The following is a 16,406-nucleotide window of genomic DNA, read 5'->3' as shown; positions in this document are numbered from 1 at the left end:
ACGCGGAGAAAGCCTTTGACAATATTTCTTGGAGTTTTATGAAAAAGAATCTTCATGGGATGGGGGTAGGCCAAGGTTTTGAGAATGGTATGGGTGCAATATATTCTGAACAAAAAGCTAAGCTGATTGTAAATAATGTGATAACGGAGGAACTTAAGATAGAAAAAGGAACACGACAGGGGTGCCCAATTTCTCCATTGCTTTTCATTTCTGTTCTGGAGGTGTTGCTGAATATGATTAGAAATGACCAGCAGGTTAAAGGTGTACAGGTCGGAGCTAAACATTACAAGTTAAGGGCATTCGCAGATGACTTAGTATTGACCTTACAAGAGCCAAACACTAGTACGAAAAGAGTGTTGGAGATAATTCAACAATTTGGCCAGGTAGCTGGACTTAAACTGAACAAACAAAAAACTAAAGTCTTAGAAAAAAATTTGACAGTCATGGAGAAGGAGAAATTTCAAGAAGAGACAGGTTTGACAGTGGTTAAGAAGGTGACATACCTAGGGGTTCATTTGACATCTAAAAATTTGAACTTGTATAAGGACAACTATGAAAAATGTTGGTCAGAAATTAAAGAAGATCTAGAAATATGGTCAAATCTAAAATTGTCAATGTTAGGCCGAATTGCAGTTATTAAGATGAATGTATTGCCTAGAATGCTATTTTTGTTTCAAACTTTGCAGATTCTTGACAAGATGGACTGTTTCAAGAGGTGGCAGAAAGACATTGCGAGATTTGTCTGGCAGGGCAAAAAGCCCAGAATAAAATTTAAAATACTTACAGATGCAAAAGAAAGAGGGGGATTTGCCCTGCCGGACTTAAAACTGTACTGTGATGGGATGATGAGCTGCTTGTGCGTAAAATCGTAGTCCCTCAGAGTTTGTGCAACTCCACAAACCTCTGTGTGTGACAGAGCTCCTCAGACATGTCTGCTCTAGTCACTTGCAGATTCCGACAGTGGTTGTTTTCGGAAGCGCTTCCAGCATAAAAGCTCCTTAACGGAAACACGTCTTCGGGACTTGCGGCGTGACAGCTTCCGGCGAGGAATAGGTCTCCCTATGGGAGCTTCTGACACCTCCCCACTGTTCTCGCTGGACGTGTCCCTGAGCCCTCCCTCTTGCTCGCTTTCCCTCAGAGATCCTCCCCTTTCCCTGCTAGTTCCTGCTTTAGCTGCTGCGTCTCTCTCAGCCTTTGTGAGACTCTCCTCCAGAGACCCATCTGCTGGTCCCTGCTTCAACTGTTGAGTCCCTCCCAGCCTCCGTGAGCCCTTTCCCCACCTGTTCCTCCGATGGCAGTTCCCTGACATCCACCTCCCCTCCAGGACCCCCTTCACCCCCGCCCGTTCCCTCTCCTCTGGGCGGTGAGGAGGTAAAACCCCGAAAAGAATCCTCTTCATCTTCAGACGTCTCGAACATTTCCCTCCATCGGTCGCTGTTCCGGCTCGCTGAATCCTCCTCCTCCTCAGAATCTGTGAACCCCTCCAACTCCTCTTCCTCATCTGTGGTGGCAAAGTATTCCCTCCGGAACCTCGCCACTGGCTGAGGTTTACGTGGGAACCTCTGATGAAAAGTTTCTATTAAAACCTCGTCCTTGACATCCTCTGCCATGACCCAGGTGTTTTTGTTATTGGTTTCAGAACTCACAGGGTTAAAGAGTTCTGTGTGACGTCTCTTCCCTGAGGCGTGGTTACAAACACATACGGGGAGTGGTTTGACGCCGAGTGTTTCAGTCTGCTTTTGGGACGCTACGCGAAAGGGAGAATGGGCGAGCTTTCGCCAGGTTTAATTTACGATGTTATTCTACTTGATTAAAGGCTAGAGAAGATAAGGAACGCTTTGTGTCTGTTCTGAATTATTCACCCACACGCTGCAATTGCTTCTATCTGCTGTGATCGCTCTGCTGACAGCCAGGGAGCCAGAGGACTTTTGGATCGGCACAAACAGTCTGCAAGCCGCGCAAGGGAAGCGCGCTGGACTCCATGTTTGTTTTTCTTGGCACTCATGGCAACTTTGGCTTATCGGTTGCCATAGGTTATGGGTGCTTGCCAACGCTTTGAAGCATTGCAGGAACGTCCCACGTGTGGGGAGGCCAGCAAGCTAGCTGAAAAGTTGCTGGGGCCAGCTGGAGCTCTGGAGCTGTTTCTCTGAGGCTGGAAGGAGCTCGCTGGGGAGAAGCGATCTGCCGGTGCCGGGAGGCGGAGGAAGCTACTGCCGAGACGTGAGTAAGCTTAGCCCCCGGGGGAGGAGATGGCAGACGATCGTGAATCATTCTCAGTTCCCTTCGAAAAATTAAACGGACAAAATTGGGCCGAATGGAGCCGGAAGCTAAAGGCCTGGCTGGTAGCCAAGGGGTTGTGGGAGGCGACCCAGGGACCCCCTCTACCACCACCTGCAGCAGGAGCAGCAGCGGCGGACATAGCAGCTGCTCACGCGTCGCAGAGGAAGAACCAGAAAGCCCTGGGAGCTATAGTGCTCAGTTTGGAGGGCTCCCAACTTCCTCTGGTTGAAGGGCTTGAAACTGCCCAGGAGGCCTACCAAGCCCTTGAGAGGGTGCACCACAGAACCACGGCTGGTGCAAAGATCCACACCACCAGACGCTTGTTTGAGATGAAGCTGCGTCCCGGTGGGAACATCAGACAGCATGTTACTGAGATGCTATCTGTTTTCAATGAGTTGCGGCTGTTGCAAGTCAACTTCTCAGAGGAACTGAAGGTTTATATTTTGCTCAGCTCTCTGGACAAAAGCTATGACAATTTGTGTCTGTCTATGGAATCCATGAGTCCACAGGATTTGACTCTATCGTACGTGACAGGGCGTCTTTCGGACGAACAGGAGAGGCGTGTCCGAGAGGGCAGGTCTGGCGCAGGCAGCTCCACCGGTTGCAGAGGTGGGGGGGGGCAAGCCAGATGAGAGCTGTGTTCAGGCTTTTTCCACTCGTCGATGTTATGTCTGTGGATCGAACAGCCACCTAAAACGGGCTTGTCCGCAGAGAAGCAGAGAGACCAGGCAGGATGTCTCCAAGGTCGCTTCCCATGGGAACCAGTCTCGGAGAGGAGGCCAGCGTGGGAACGCGAAGGAAGGACGTGACTCAGAGAAGGGAGACTGTTATCATCTCACGGCTTCTCTGGCAACTTTGAAAAACAATTCCAGCAGGGACACAGCTGTGAAGTTTATAATCGACAGTGGATCGAGTCATCACCTAATTGGAGAGACACCTACTGGGGGGCTGCGGGACTGCAGGGCTGTTTTAGATGGGAAAATTGTGCAGTTTGCAAACGGTTCCCAAAAGCAAGTTTCTGACATTGTTGACGTGTATGTTCCTTTTTTGCAGGCACAGCTGGAGATCTACGTTGTGCCGGGAGTGCATTGTTGTCTGTTATCTGTGCCAGCTCTTGTAAAAGAAGGGTACAAAATTTGTTTTGAAAATAACACCTGTTCTATTTCCAGAGGGGGGAAGCTGCTTGTCAACGTGGAGGGCAAGGACAATCTCTTTGTTCTGGAAACACCTCTGGAGGGTGGTGGGAATGCAGGAAAAGCAAAGGCGCAGTGTGCTAGTGTTCCCAGCCATGATTCATGTGTTCACATATGGCACAAGAGAATGTCTCATGCTTGTTTGTAAGATGTTAAGAGGCTGCCAGGCTGCACCAAAGGTTGTAAAATCACACCATGTGAGGGATCCCTAGAGTGCAGGGCATGCAACAAGGTTCAAAGGGGCAGGTTTCCCGGGGTAAAGAGGGTAACCACAAAACCTTTTGAGTTGGTTCACACAGACCTTACAGGACCCATGAAGTGTGAGAGTCTGGGTGGGGCCAGGTTTCTGCTAACGCTGGCAGATTATTTTTCTCAGAATTTATGGTGTTTCTCTCTCAGGTCGCAGAGGGAGGCAGCGCAACTGATCCAGGATTGGGTTGCGGAGGTGGAACTGAGGTTCTCCACCAAGGTGCAAGGGTTCAGGAGCGACCGTGGGTCACAGTTCACTGGGTCTTCTCTGAAGGAGTTTTTCAAGGAAAAGGGAATTCGTCACCAGGTGACGGGTGCAAAGTCTCCTCAAGAGAGAGGCGTGGCAGAGCACAGGAGTGAAACACTGGCTGAAGCTGTCAGGGTTTTACTGTGTGACTCTGGGCTGCCTCAGAGCTTTTGGAGTGAGGCTTGGACGTTTGCCAGTTTTGTTTTTAACAGGTCCTACAATCACGATGTAGGTGACACACCGTATTGTCTGTTGCACAAGCAAAAGCCACAGGTGCATTTCTTCCGTTCGTTCGGTTCTAAGGCTTCAGTGCCAATACCAACAGCGCAACGGAAGGAGGGTGGTCCTAGGTGCCAGGACATGATCTTCTGTGGGTATGATCCTGCAACAAATGGGTGGAAGTTTGCATACGCAGAGGGTGATCAGACCAAGCTGCTGGTCAGCAAGCATGCTGAGTTCTTTGAGCAGGGTGGTTGGTCACAGCCTGGGTATGGTTCTGATTTTCTCTCAGAATGCTTGTCCGATTCTGAGGGGGAGGAAAGGGAGGAAGAAAGGGAGGAAGGAGAGGCAGAGGCGGAGCCTGTTGCTGAAGACCAGGTTGCTGTTGATGGTCAAGCACAGGGGTGGGTTTCTCCACAGGTTAAGAGAGAACCCAAGAGCGAGCCTTCATCTCCTGTTAGCCAAGTGCAGAAAGCCCGAAGACGCAGCAAGTCAGAGGGGGAGTCTTCTGAGCTTGCTGGAGACACATTTGCTGACCCCAGTGGGTCAGGAGGAGCGCCCGAAGTTGTGCTCCGGCGGTCCACTCGGACCACAAAGGGGGTTCCACCGGAGAGGTTTCAGGTCACCAGTGCGTGGGTTGGTTTTGCACAGTGTGATTCTGGGAGTGTGGAAGGGATTCAACAATTGCCTGGGATAAATGCCAGTGGGAGGCAAAAGGCAGTGGGAGGTGAGTTGAACTCAAAGAGGTCTGTAAACAGGGGTTCACAGTTTCCCTCAGGGTTCGAGACAAGAGGGGGTGTTATTGGTTTCAGAACTCACAGGGTTAAAGAGTTCTGTGTGACGTCTCTTCCCTGAGGCGTGGTTAGAAACACATACGGGGAGTGGTTTGACGCCGAGTGTTTCAGTCTGCTTTTGGGACGCTACGCGAAAGGGAGAATGGGCGAGCTTTCGCCAGGTTTAATTTACGATGTTATTCTACTTGATTAAAGGCTAGAGAAGATAAGGAACGCTTTGTGTCTGTTCTGAATTATTCACCCACACGCTGCAATTGCTTCTATCTGCTGCGATCGCTCTGCTGACAGCCAGGGAGCCAGAGGACTTTTGGATCGGCACAAACAGTCTGCAAGCTGCGCAAGGGAAGCGCGCTGGACTCCATGTTTGTTTTTCTTGGCACTCATGGCAACTTTGGCTTATCGGTTGCCATAGTTTTCCGACTCCGGTTCCCCTTCCCACGTTACCAAATACTCTACTTGATCTCCCTTCCACCTGGAATCGAGGATCTCCGCTACATGGTAGCTGTGTTCCCTTTCCTCCATTGCTGGTCCCCGAGTGACCCTCCCTTCTCTGTCCCCTTTATACGGTGACAGCAACGACCTGTGGAAAACTGGGTGCAGCTTCATGTGGTTCGGTAACCGGAGTCTGAAAGCCACTGGGTTGACCTGTTGCATGACTTCAGATGGGCCCAGTCTTTTGGGTCTTAACTTCTTACAACCTCCTTTGAATGGTAACCCTTGGGTTGACAGCCACACCTGATCCCCCACCCTAATTGTTTCACCTTCTCTTCTGTTTTTGTCTGCCTGCCTCTTATATTCCTCCTTGGCCCTGTCTAAGTTAAGTTGGAGCTGGCGATGGATCGCTTCCATTTCTTCTACGAACTGTTCGGCAGCTGGAACGCACCAGTTCTCCCCTTCCCCCCCTGGGAAAGCCCGGGGATGGCACCCGTAATTAGCCAAAAAGGGGCTCATCCTCGTGGACACGTTCTCCGCATTGTTGTAGGCAAATTCCGCCAACGCCAGCTTCTCCACCCAATCATTCTCTCTGTCATTGACATAACACCTCAAATATTGCTGGAGGATGCCATTGGCTCTTTCCGCCTGCCCGTTGGTTTCAGGATGCCGGGCAGTCGAGAAATTTACCTCTACATGCAGTAAGCTCATGAGCTTCCTCCAGAACCTGGAAGTAAATTGTTTCCCTCGGTCTGAAACCACCCTCAAGGGGGCGCCATGCAACCTAAACACATTTTCTACAAACAATTTAGCGGTTTCTTCTGCCGTGACAGCATGTGAGCATGCTATAAAGTGGGCCATTTTGGTTAACAGGTCTACCACAACCATGATGGCTGTTTTCCCTCTGGACTTTGGCAGATCAGTCATGAAATCTATTGCCACTGCTTCCCATGGTCTTTCAGGTGTGGGTAGCGGTTCTAATAACCCTGCCGGTGCCCGCCTCTCCCCCTTGGCTCGCTGGCATTGGTCACACCCTCTCACATACTCCCGCACCAAAATTCCCTGGTAACCAGCCACATGGTTTTGTGTTGCCCAAAATGCCCTGCTGTGGGGCTATCGTGCAGTTGCTTGAGTACCTTCTCCCTCAAATCACCTTCAGGTATATATAACGCTCCCTTGTAATACAACGCCCCGTTTCTCTCCTCAAAACCCCCGGGTTTATCTCCCTCCCTCCTGAGACCCCTGAGTTTCTCCTGGGTGTATTCATCATGCACCGTTTCCTCTACCAGTTCCCTTTGCCCCACCAATGCCGCCCCACACACCCAGCGGTCCTCTGGAATGACATGTCTTTCTTCGGGTGCTCTCTCCCCCTCCAAATATTCAGGTTTGCGTGAGAGAGCGTCCGCCCTAACGTTCTCTGGGCCTGGCACGTAACAAATCTCAAAGTTAAATTTGGAGAACTCCTGGGCCCATCTCAACTGCCGTTGGTTGAGCACTCGTGCCGTTCTCCAATACTCTAGGTTCTTGTGGTCAGTGCACACTTGCACCTTATGTTGTGCGCCAATTAGCAGATGCCTCCATCTCCGGAAAGCCTCATGAATAGCAAGAAGTTCTCGGTCGTACACCGTGTAGTTCCTCTCGGATTTGTTCAGCTTTCGCGAAAAAAAGGCACACAGTCTCCACTCTGACTCCTCCTTCACTGGCTGCAGAAGAAGCACCGCCCCTATGGCTCTGTCTGATGCGTCTGTTTCGACTCTCATCTTTTTTTGTAAATCCACATGCAGAAGTTGTCCTTCAGAGGCGAAGGCCCTTTTCAGTTCCTCAAAAGCTCGCTCCGCCTCCTCAGTCCAAACAAATTTCTTCTTACTGCTGAGACAGTCCGTAATGGGCGCCGTCAGGTGTGCAAAGTTTCGGATGAACTTACGATAAAAGTTCCCAAACCCTAGGAACCTCTGCACATCCTTCTTGGTTTTGGGTGCTTTCCATTCCAGCACTGCCTGGACCTTGCCGGGATCCATGGCCAATCCCTTGTCTGACAGGCGGTACCCCAGGAATTCCACCTCCTTGGTATGAAACTGACACTTCTCCAGTTTCACCCACAGCCGGCTGGCTTGCAGCCTGCTCAACACTTCTCTGACGTCTCTCACATGCTGCTCCTCATTCTCAGAATACACCAACACGTCATCTAGGAAGGCCACACAATTCTTGTAAAGCAAAGGCCCCAGTACGTGGTTCATAAACGATTGGAAGCACGCCGAGCCTGCTTGTAAGCCAAATGGCATAACGAGATATTCAAATGCCCCCAAAGGGGTGAACATGGTGGTTTTCCATTCATCCCCTTTCCTTATACGTATCAGGTTGTACGCCCCCCTTAGGTCCAGCTTTGTAAAAATCTTTCCCTTCCGCACCCTGGTCAAAATGTCGTCAATCCTGGGCATAGGGAAAGCCACGGGTTCTGACACTGCGTTTAACGCCCTGAAGTCACACACCAGTCTCGGCTTGTCCGTGTGTTTTTTATCCACAAAAAACACTGGGCTACCTCCCACTGCTTTGGACTCTCTGATGAAGCCTCTCTTCAGGTTCTTGTCAATGAACTCTCTTAGCTCCTGCATTTCTCTGTCTGACATGGCATACAACTTGCTTACAGGAAGCTGTGCCCCAGGGAGTAAATTGATTTGACAATCAAAGGGTCTATGCGGGGGTAGTTGGTCAGCTTCCTTCTCGCTGAACACGTCGCTGAGATCTGCGTATTGTGGTGGTACCTTCACTTTCTCCATTACTTCCGTCCCTGCTAGGGTGGCTTGGGCCCCTGCTGAACCCTTTCCCCCTTTGCAGTGTTCTAAGCAATGTGCTGAACCAAAGGAAACCACTCTCTGATGCCAGCCCACCAGCGGATCATGTAACGCTAGCCAGCTCATCCCCAAAATAATAGGAGCTCCTCCCAAGGTGGCCACATTAAACGCTATCAGTTCTGTGTGCCTTGCCACCTTCATTATCATTGGGACGGTCTGCAAGCTGACTTCTCCTCCCAACAACTCCCTGCCATCGATCGTGGTCACCTGCAGGGGGTTGCTTAAAGGGATAGTCTGTATTTGGTGTTCAGCTGCAAACTCTTTGCTCATGAAATTGCAGGAGCTGCCTGAGTCCAACAGCGCCTTTATCTTTAGGGGGTGTCCATTTTGCAGCTCTAGCGACACTTCTATCACTAGGGCAGGTTGAGGAGCTTCTGGCATGGGCACTTTCACTGCTCTTTGGCCTGGCTGCTGTGCCCCGACTGTGGCAACCAGGCATTGGCTTTTACCTGCTCCGGTTTTTCCTCCTCTCTTCCCTCAACAGCTCCCATCATCCCTTGCTATTCCTTCCTCTAGGGGCAGACTCTGGCAAAGTGACCTGGCTGTTGGCAGAGATAGCATTTCCGGGCGCCTTTTCCCTCCTTCTTTCTCCCCTCACTGGGCTTTGAAACTGCGTGCGCGCGCGCTGTTCCGATTTCCATCGGCTCTGCCGGCGGGAAAGTTGTCTCTGGAATGTCTGGAATGCGGAACTCCTTCCAACGTTCCCCCTTCCCTTCCCGCCTCTCCAAAGCTCTCGCCTCCTGGCGCACTCCTATGGTCAGCGCAGATTTAGTCAGCTGATCCATAGAATCCGCCCTAGGACCCCGGGAAAGTTCGTCTTTCACAGCCGAAGCAAGGCCTTCTTCAAATAGCATTTGAATGGGTGCCGCCGATAAGTCCCACCCCAATCTGTGAACCAGCATGGTGAACTCAGTCCAGTACTCACGGACAGATCGGCTTCCCTGCTTGCAAGCCATTAGCTGTCTGCGCACCACTCCCTGCTCAATATCGCTGGAAAACATGAGATCCATTGCACGAAAGAACTTCATGGTGTCCTTTAGGACGTCATTATGCGTTGCCATCAGGGGTCTAACCCAGTCCCTCGCCCCCCTTTCAAGATGCCCAATCACGAAAGCCACTCGCGATTCCTCATCAGGGAATTCATCAAACTGCACATTGAGGGCATATTGCATCTCTGTTCTAAAGGCATGGTAGTCCTTGGGGTCCCCCCCAAACTTCTGCACCAATCCTGGTACCTTTCTGGTGAACTGGGTGGCTCTCCCCTTCTTGTCTGCATCCTGAGCCCTTCTCTCCTCAAGCCTCGCCGTCTGCAGCGCCAGTTGGATTTCCAACGCTCGGTACCTTTCTTCCAAGCTTGGACCCGCTCCAACTCCTGCTTCTCCGGTTCCGGCTGGGTCACTCATGATGCCTTCTCCTGCACAAACAGCTTACAAAGACTGTCGGAATGCTGTGATGGGATGATTAGCTGCTTGTGCGTAAAATCGTAGTCCCTCAGAGTTTGTGCAACTCCACAAACCTCTGTGTGTGACAGAGCTCCTCAGACATGTCTGCTCTAGTCACTTGCAGATTCCGACAGTGGTTGTTTTCGGAAGCGCTTCCAGCATAAAAGCTCCTTAACGGAAACACGTCTTCGGGATTCGCGGCGTGACAGCTTCCGGCGAGGAATAGGTCTCCCTATGGGAGCTTCTGACACCTCCCCACTGTTCTCGCTGGACGTGTCCCTGAGCCCTCCCTCTTGCTCGCTTTCCCTCAGAGATCCTCCCTTTTCCCTGCTAGTTCCTGCTTTAGCTGCTGCGTCTCTCTCAGCCTTTGTGAGACTCTCCTCCAGAGACCCATCTCTCCCCCTGCTGGTCCCTGCTTCAACTGTTGAGTCCCTCCCAGCCTCCGTGAGCCCTTTCCCCACCTGTTCCTCCGATGGCAGTTCCCTGACATGTACTATGAAGCAGCAGCGTTTTGCTGGCTGAAAGAGTGGATGCTCCTCGAGAATACAGATATCTTGGATTTAGAAGGCTTTAATAATACATTTGGTTGGCATGCATATCTATGGTATGATAAAATCAAAGTGCATAAGGCCTTTAAAAATCACATTGTCAGAAAAGCGTTGTTTAATGTTTGGATAAGATATAAAGATTTGTTGGAAAACAAAACCCCTAGATGGTTGTCACCCTTGGAGGCTAAGGCACTGAAGAAACTTAATATGGAGGTCGGATGGCCAAAGTATTGGGAAATTTTGGAACAGGATGGAGATAAATTGAAATTACAAAGTCATGAGAAATTGAAACCTAAAGTACGAGATTGGCTCCAATATTACCAAATAATGGAGGTTTACAAACAGGACAGGAAAATTGGCTTCCAGGTGGAAAAATCAAAATTAGAGACTGAACTGTTAGAACCCAATACCAAGAATTTGTCAAGAATGCATAATTTGCTGCTGAAATGGAATACACAAGATGAAACAGTTAAATCAGCTATGATTAAGTGGGCACAGGACATTGGTCATAACATTATGTTTGCTGACTGGGAATGGTTGTGGAACACCGGTATTAAATTTACGGCATGTAATGCCTTAAAGGAAAACATTATGAAAATGATCTATAGGTGGTACATGACCCCAGTCAAGCTAGCAAAAATCTACCATTTGCCTGATAACAAGTGTTGGAAATGTAAAGAAACTGAAGGTACTTTCTATCACCTTTGGTGGACATGCCCGAAGATTAAGGCTTTCTGGGAAATGATATATAATGAAATGAAAAAGGTACTTAAATGTACTTTCCCTAAGAAACCAGAGGCCTTTCTCTTGGGCATTGTCGGCCAATTGGTGTCAAAGAAAGATAGAACTTTCTTTATGTATGCTACAACAGCAGCAAGAATACTTATCGCAAAGTATTGGAAGACACAAGATCTACCCACCCTGGAAGAATGGCAGATGAAAGTGATGGACTACATGACATTGGCTGAGATGACTGGCAGAATCCGTGACCAGGGAAAGGAGACGGCGGAAGAAGAATGGAAGAAATTTAAAATCTATCTTAAGGACTACTATAAACTTGATGAATGTTAGAATGTCGAGGTTTTGAGAAAGAAAGGGTTACAGTGATATAAGATTAGACTGAAGGAAAGATTAAGAGGACAGAGGCTTGAGAGAAATAATTAGAAGTTGCTAAAAATTTTGGACATCGGGATGCAGAAAGGGGAGGTATGGGGGAGTCTGAGAAACAAGGTTTATGAAAAAAAGATTATGAAACTATACGTGTTTGTATGTCTTTTTATATGTTTGTATTGTTTTTTAAAAAATTGTAAAACCAATAAAAAAAAATATAATAAAAAAAAGGGGGAAGCAGCTCCGTCGGCAGGAACGGAGGGGAGGTCAGAACAAGCTATCCTCCCGGAAGGGGAGGGGAGCAGTGAGAGGAGTGATGTAACGATCAGGAGAAAGGTTGGAAGCTGGGCGCGCGCGCCAAGTTCAAATGTGCAAGTGCGCGGGGAAACGGAGAGCCCGGGGGAGGAGCCAGGTCCCAAAGCCCGCAGGAGAGCCATCTGTGGATTCAGCGTCAGAGGAATCCAGGAGGGGTGAAACTCCAGCGGGCAGAAAGACCCTGCGAAAAGGAAAGACAGGAGGAGGTGGAGCAAAGCAAGCATCTTAAACTGGTGCAGGGGAGGGACAGATTCAGAGGGGACTTCAGCGGTCTAGCGTTACGGACGTGGAGTTGCGTGCCTCGGCTGTGAAACGAAAAATGAACTGCAATAAAATTTCTGTATATAAAGAGAGACTGGCGTTGGTCCTTTGTGAGCTGGGACCTGAGGCAGCCCTGACAGTAAGTCCCCTCTCTGTACGCAAAAATTTTTTTTTTGCAAGCTCACGAAGGTTGGCAGAGATGACTGCGGAGGAGCAACTAACAGAACTGCGAAACGCAGTAGCGGAGCTTTCCACGGCAGTACTGATCTCCAAAAAGACAGGAGAGGAAGCAGAAGCGCGATGCCAGGATCTGCAAGCCAGGTGGGAGCGTGCATGCAAAGAAGGGTTCCCGGGGCCCAGGTCAGAGGGAATTGGACTCGGCTGGCAGGGGGGCAGTTTAGTAGCCCACTTCGATGGGAACCTGAAGCATTATCCCAGTTTCAGAGCTGACGTCGTATATGCGCTGCATTTGCTTCGGAAGGATTTTAGAGATGAGGAGGAGAGAGTAGGCTTCATTGTATCCCACTTGCATGGGGAAGCTAAAGCCTGGCTACGCAATTTATGGCGCGAAGATGGTCCTGCCCGCAGGGATTCTGACGCATTTATCGCGGCCATGGACGCTTGTTTCCAATCTACCGTGGACATTGATGTGGCAAGGCGTGAGATGCATGGATTGAGGCAAGGCAAGGCTACAGTACGACAGTACCATTCCCGCTTTTTTGCATTGCTGAATGTGCTGGGCTGGGAAAAGGACTCCGTGGCAGTGAGAGATTTGTTCTGGGAGGGACTCAATGGCTCCGTAAAGGATGAGTTGGCAAGGGGGGACAGACCTCAAACCCTCGCAGACGTCGTGCAGAGAGCGCTCACGATAGGAGTGCGCCACGAAGAACGCCCTTGGCACAGTGATGAGGGTCGCCAGGTGCGTGCACCGGCTAGAGCGTCTCCTTTTCTTCCCAGGGACCTGGGACGTACGCATCCCTCGCCTCCGCTGAGGGAGGGGGAGGAACCGATGGAGCTTGGTGGTGCCAAGGCTCAGACAGCAGCCGGAGCCCCAGCGCCCGGAGCAGTCAAGACTAAGCCTCCTAGAGGGAGCAGGAAGTGCTACATCTGTGACAGTGCGCAACACATGGCCAAAGAGTGCCCCCAGAGGCTCCAGAAGCACACTGCAGCCTTAGCAACAGTAACAGAGGCAGCTCACCACGGAGAGCAGTTTCAGGGAAATGACAGTGCCTGGCTGGAAGCAGAGATGCTGGGGCTCAGCCAGGCAAGTCAGTAAAGCAGTCCCCAGCGATTTTGCAGCCTACAGACCCCCTACCACCCAAGCCAGTGGTGCAACTCACTGCAACTCTCCAGTTACCTAATGGACTCACCCTGGAAGTCCCTGTTAGCATTGACTCCGGTAGCAACGCAGACTTCATGGGGGTGCAGTTCATCAAGGAACATCGCATAGCGCTTCTACCAGCCACGCTGCCCTTAAACGTTGTCACAGTCGATGGCAGGAAGCTGCTGGGCGGGCAGGTGGTACAACAGACACCACCCATGGTGATGCAGATTGGGAATCACCGCGAGGTCATCAGTTTCAACGTCACCCGCCTGTCAGACACGCCTATAGTGTTGGGCATGAGTTGGCTGGATAGACACAGCCCGTCATTAGCGTGGTACCAGCGACAACTCACCTTTGGTTCATCCTACTGCGCACAGCACTGCATCCAGCCCGGCCAGGAAGCGGAGGGCCAGGAGGAAGGGCAGCAGCTGCACCTGGGCATGGTGCAGTCGGTGCCCCACAAGTACAGGGGTTTTTTGGAGGTCTTCTGCGAAAAGGAAGCTGACCAGTTGCCCCCCCCACTGGCCCTACGACTGCGCAATTGACCTCTTGCCAGGAGCGACGCTGCCGACTGCGAAGCTGTATTCCATGTCCGAGGACGAGATGCAGGAGCTCAGGGAGTTCATAGAGCACAATTTGAAGCGGGGATTCATCCAAGAATCCAAGGCAGTGGGGGGCAGTCCTGTGTTTTTCGTGAAGAAGAAGGACACGCCCCCAAAAAGGCTCATTGTAGACTTTAGGGCCATAAACTCGATGACAAAGCCCAAGGCATTTCCCATGCCTAAGATTGACGACTTGCTCGCGACGGTGCGAAAGGGGAAGATCTTCACCAAGCTGGATCTGCGCGGCGCGTACAATCTCATACGCATGAGGGAGGGTGATGAGTGGAAGACGGCCATGTTTACGCCGTTGGGCACCTATGAATACAAAGTTATGCCGTTTGGCCTCCAAAATGGCTCCCACTGTTTCCAAGCATTCATGCACCATGTGCTAGCGGGACTCCTTTACAAGAAGTGCGTATGCTTCCTCGACGACATCCTGATCTTCTCGGAATCGCCGGAGGCTCACGAGAGTGACGTAAAGGAGGTCCTGCAGAGGCTAAGGGAGCACAGACTCTACGCCAAACTGGAGAAGTGCCAGTTCGACGTGACGGAGGTGGATTTTCTGGGCTACAGGCTGTCCGACAAGGGACTCGCCATGGACAGCGCCAAGGTCCGCGCGGTGTTGGACTGGAAGAGCCCACACAATCGGAAGGAAGTCCAGAGGTTCGTCGGCTTCGCCAACTTTTACCGCAAGTTCATCAAAGGTTTCGCGAAAGAGACGGCGGCTATCACGGACACCCTCAGTTCCAAGAAGAAAAAGTTCATTTGGACGGACCAGGCGGAGCAGTCCTTTCGGAGACTTAAGAGCCTCTTCGTGTCCGAAGAACAGCTGCTACACGTGAATCCCAGCAGGCCCATGCGGGTTGAGACTGTCGCATCGGACAGAGCGGTGGGGGCGGTCCTCTTGCAGCAAGATCCGCAAGGGAACTGGAGGCCCTGCGCGTTCTACTCCAGAAAGCTCAGCAAGTCGGAGCAGAACTACACCATCTGGGACAGGGTGTTGCTGGCCATTCATGCAGCATTCAAGGCATGGAGGCACTTCCTCATCGGAGCCAGACACACTGTGCAGGTCCGCACGGACCATAAGAACCTAGAGTATTGGCGCACGGCGAAGCTCCAGAGCCAGAGGCACATATGCTGGGCGGAGTTCTTTGCGGATTTCGACTTCAGGATAGAGTACATCCCAGGAGACAACAATGTCATAGCAGATGCGCTCTCCAGGAAACCCCAGTATCTCGAGGAAGCGGCACCAGTGGCGGCCAAGCACATTTTCGCACCGCAGGCATGGGCATGTGCTTCAGCCGCCGTGGACCTGGACGCGGTGCGTCGCGCGCTGCAGACGGATCCGTTCGCGCAATCCAAGATGGAGGAACTGCGGAGGGGCACAGCAAAGGACGGCGATTTCCAGATACGCGACGGCCTGCTAACCCGCAAAGGTGCTCTCTACGTGCCGGGGGACGATCTCCGCGCGAAGGTCCTGCAGCAGTTGCACGACGCACCCAGCGCGGGTCACTTCGGCAAGGAGAAGACGGCGGACTTAGTAGCCAGGGACTTTTGGTGGCCCCAGATGCGAGGAGAGGTCGCGGATTACGTCGCCAGGTGTGACACTTGCCAGAGATCCAAACCAGTGCACAAGAAGCCAGCGGGACTACTGGAACCGCTGGAGACGCCACTACAGCCGTGGGAGAGGGTGGCGCTGGACTTTGTTACTGATCTACCCAGTTCGCGAGGCAAGACGGCGGTACTTGTGGTTGTAGACCTGTTCACCAAGATGGCGCATTTCATTCCTTGCGCGAAGGTGGCCACAGCGGAACAGACCGCCAAGCTGTTCATAGACCACGTGTTCAGGGTTCACGGCTTGCCACGGTCCATCCTGTCCGACCGGGGCCGCCAATTCATTTCCAGTTTCTGGCAGAAGTTCCTGGGTATCCTGAACGTCAAGATCAACTTAGCGTCGGCGAGGCATCCGCAGACCAACGGCCAAGCGGAGAGGGTCAACGCCATCATGCAGCAGTACCTGCGATGTTACGCCAATCAACAGCCTGCGACTTGGGTGGACTACCTACCGCTGGCCGAGTTTGCCTACAACAACACGAAGCACGCGTCAACGGGGGTGACACCGTTCTGCGCCAACAATGGGCGACATCCCAGAACCTTCCCGGGGTTGGAGACGACGGCGCAGGGGGAGCCGCAGGGAGCTGAGCACTTAGCAGCAGAATTGCAGGAGGTCCACGAGGAACTCCGACGGCACTTGGAGCTAGCTAAACACGCCTACAAGGTGCAGGCAGACAGGCACAGGAGGGCAGGGGAAGACATCCAGGTGGGGGACTGGGTATGGTTAGCGGCCCAGGCAGTGCCGGCCAAGTCGTTAGCTAAGAAGAAGCTAGGACACAAACAGCTAGGGCCATACCAAGTTGAGGCCAGGATCAATCCTGTAGCTTTTTGGTTGACTCTCCCAGAAGGTTCCAGAATGCACCCGGTCTTTCATAGGTCGGTGCTCACACCCTACAAGGCCCCACACAGGTTTCAGGAGCCAGG

General features: G+C 51.6%; 1 protein-coding gene across 1 annotated transcript in view; it reads right to left on the bottom strand.

Moving 5' to 3' along the window:
* Positions 1 to 3,822: 3,822 nt before the first annotated feature.
* Positions 3,823 to 16,406, bottom strand: part of LOC308578059 (uncharacterized protein) — a gene marked incomplete at both ends in the record, with an annotated part of 83,370 nt that continues 70,786 nt past the window's right edge. The window contains one exon of the mRNA XM_081178342.1: positions 3,823 to 3,828. Coding sequence (XP_081034468.1) covers positions 3,823 to 3,828 — 6 coding nt within the window. The remainder of the gene's footprint in view (positions 3,829 to 16,406) is intronic.

This window comes from Podarcis bocagei (assembly GCF_964188305.1).
Source record: "Podarcis bocagei genome assembly, chromosome: W".
Taxonomy (NCBI): Eukaryota; Metazoa; Chordata; class Lepidosauria; order Squamata; family Lacertidae; genus Podarcis; species Podarcis bocagei.
Note: the sequence above shows the minus strand (reverse complement) of the source record. Positions and strands in the feature narration are given on the sequence as shown.